The sequence below is a fragment of the Cervus elaphus genome, chromosome 23, assembly GCF_910594005.1.
Source record: "Cervus elaphus chromosome 23, mCerEla1.1, whole genome shotgun sequence".
Lineage (NCBI taxonomy): Eukaryota > Metazoa > Chordata > Mammalia > Artiodactyla > Cervidae > Cervus > Cervus elaphus.
The window spans coordinates 17529544-17532562 of NC_057837.1; the positions used below are offsets into that span (position 1 = coordinate 17529544).

The window sequence follows — 3019 nt, forward strand, 5'->3', positions numbered from 1 at the left end:
CAATTGTGCAGTAGTTTGAACATTCTTTGGCATTCACCAGAATGGTCAGTGGCTACTGGTAACAAAAATTGCTTATAAATCATTTTATTACATGCATTCAGGCTACAATAAATTTTTTAAATGCATCGAATAAACCAAAATTACTCAAATAGAAGCCCATTTTCGAGTTTTCCAGAAGATACTGAAGCTTGCCAGATATTAATCAGGTCGATCAACTCCTTTCACATATTTATTATACTCTACTATGTAAGTGGGCTTACTTATCTGATGGCCAGTCCTCCTGTCTTCCTTTCCTGTAGATGGAGGTGTGTGGAGGTGTTATCTATAGTTGTCACCATGTAGATTAGCCTTTTGTCTTTCCATATAAGGAGAATCACTTTTCCTTTCTGTGTGTTGTGCTTATAGTCACTCAACCATGTTCAACTCTTTGTGACCTCATGGACTGTAACCCATCATGATCCTCTGTGGGATTTTTCCAGCAAGAATACTGGAGTGGGTTACCATTTCCTTATCTGGGCTATCTTCCCGACCCATGATCAGACCTGCCATCTCTTGTGTGTCCTGCATTGCAGGCTGACTCTTGTCTGCTGAGCCATCGGGGAAACCCTTCTTCTGGAAGAATGTCATTTTCCACTCTGTAGATTTTGAGAGTTTACCTTTAATTTGGTTTAGTAGACCACGGTTCTCTCTTATAGTCCTACAAACTCTGGATTTATTTTTCAACAATATTTCAGATGTGGACACGCTGTTGTAATAATTACCTTGGTAACCATGGTGCCATGAGCCAAGATAAGGTTGTAGGACCGATAATATTGTTTCTTGTGGTTTCCTTCCTTCACACACGTAAATCTCAGGTGGCATATATATCCAATTTCACTTACGCTAACCATCCTGACCAAAATTCCATATTTTGTAAGTTTTCTGGCTTACAGGTTTTGAATCTGAGTTGTCCTCTTCACCTTATCATTGCCTCATTTAGTGATAGCTCTGTTTGGGTATATAGATCAATTGAAATTTTGGTAGAAAATAACCCCAAAGTGGTTTTTTTTTTTTTTCTTGTTGAATTCAACAAGTATTTATTGAGTGCCTTTACACACAAGATTTTGTTTCAGATACTTGGGACACATCAGAGGATAAAACAATGGTCCCTGCCCTCATGGAGCTTACAGTCTAGCATTTATGACCACTTCACCTGGATGCCGTGACCCCGGGCAAGTCACTGCGCCTCTGTCCTCAGCCACCTGATGCAGGCATAAGGAGGCCCAGCTCAGACATGGGTGACCAGCCGGCTGTGCTGGAGATGCCAAGCAGCGCACCTACCCCCAGCCCACCACCCAGACAGGCGACAGGGCTGGAAGCTGGCTTTTAATAATGAAGTACAGGAGGAGGGCCACAGGGACTGGAGCCGGTAGTCTGCCAGGCTGCTGTCTGGGGCCTGGGCTGGCCGCATGAACTGCTGCTGCTGCTTGTTGGCCGCCTTGCCGGCTGCCAGTGCCGTCTCTGTGGCCTTCTCCTTGGCTTCCTTGGCTGTTTCAACAAGGGTTTTGGGAGGGACCTCACCTTGCAGCTTGGCCAAGGTGTATTCAAAACCCTTCATAGTCTTGGTCACGTTGCTTTTGAACTGCACGAGACCAAATTCCTGGACAGCTCTGGAGACCCAGGCTTCCTGGCGGATTTTGGTCCGGCCGCTGTTATCAGAGTTTGCACGGTAAACACATCGTTCCTCCACCACCATCAGCCGGGCGTGGTTGATGTTCCAGGTGAAGGTGGTCATGGTCTGGTTTTGTGGGGCCACAATAGAATCCTCCAGGATGTACTCTGAGTGAGCAACATTGGCAGGAAACAGTCGCTCAGCCCAGCAGGGCATCCTGTTCGTCTTTGTCAGGAGTTGTCTGGACAGAAGCTTCTGCTCAGAGATCGCACTGTCTTCCGTGGAGACATCTTTGCCGTAGGGATTCGGGTACCGCTGCCAGAAGGCAGTGAACACTTGGTCCCAGAAGCTCCGGAGCACGCTCTGGCCCAGGAAATACTTCACCATCGTCCCGGCCAGAGCGGGCTCAGCGCCCGGGCAGCATCAGGGGTGTGGAGCCCGGGGTGCACACGGAGGCCGGGCTGGAGCTCAAAGCGTGGCTGCCGTGCTAGCAGCGACTCAGTTGCTACAGCGCCACACCCAACCACTGCCGCCATGAGGAACTGTCAGAATAACCCCAAAGTGTGTTAACTTACGAAAGTCTATCTTCAGAGAGTGGAGTTTCCAAGTTACTGTTAAAGTGAAGAAATGTCATTATTTGTTCAAACTTTCTTCTCGTCATCACCTTGGGAAAGATAGGTGTTTCAAATAATGGGTCCAGTGTGACTTTCTCATTTGTCCATCAAAATTATGAATTCAAGAAATTCCTTTAAAAGAAATTTATGTCACTGTTGGTTACATGAGTCCATTTTAAAGCTTTATCATACTTTTTACGTGGTTTTTCATTCTGTTGGTGATAAAAGTTTGAGAAGTGACTAACTCCAAAAAGCAGTTACCCAAAATTAATTCTGTTATTTCAGTAATGCTTTGCAGGTTAATACATTCAGTCGTTACATCTGACACACCTATAAAGTCTTCTAATTTTCATGAAATGTCTTCAGTCCACTCTTCTGCAGAAGCAGAGGAGCATCCTCCAACACCGTGAGTTTCATTTTCACTTTCTGTGTCAGAGTCAGTCACTAAAGCTTTTTGTCTTTTTGTTGGTCTAATGTTCAAATCATCTGAGTGATAACTATACCTGAAGAACTATCATCTTTTTTATAATTTATTTTTGTTTGCACTGGATCTTCGTTGCTGTGTTCGGGCTTTCTCTAGTTGCGGAGAACAGGGGGCGCTTTTCTCTAGTTGCAGTGTGCGGGCTTCTCATTGCGGTGGCTTCTCTTTGCGGAGCACAGGCTCTAGGCGCATGGGCTCAGTAGTTGTGGCACATGGGCTTAGTTGCCATGTGACATGGAATCTCCCTTGACCAGGGACTGAACCCATCTCCCC

General features: G+C 45.8%; 1 protein-coding gene across 1 annotated transcript; it reads right to left on the reverse strand.

The window, feature by feature from the left end:
• Nucleotides 1-1267: 1267 nt before the first annotated feature.
• On the reverse strand, nucleotides 1268-2734 carry LOC122681827 (PRELI domain-containing protein 1, mitochondrial-like). Its single transcript, XM_043884318.1, has one exon. It carries the CDS (start codon nucleotides 2036-2038, stop codon nucleotides 1268-1270), a length of 771 nt encoding a protein of 256 aa, XP_043740253.1. The 5' UTR covers nucleotides 2039-2734.
• Between the last annotated feature and the right edge of the window lie 285 nt (nucleotides 2735-3019).

What these genes read in the sequence shown, in the direction of transcription:
- LOC122681827 (XM_043884318.1), bottom strand. Translation starts at nt 2,038, where the DNA reads ATGGTGAAGTATTTCCTGGGCCAGAGCGTGCTCCGGAGCTTCTGGGAC.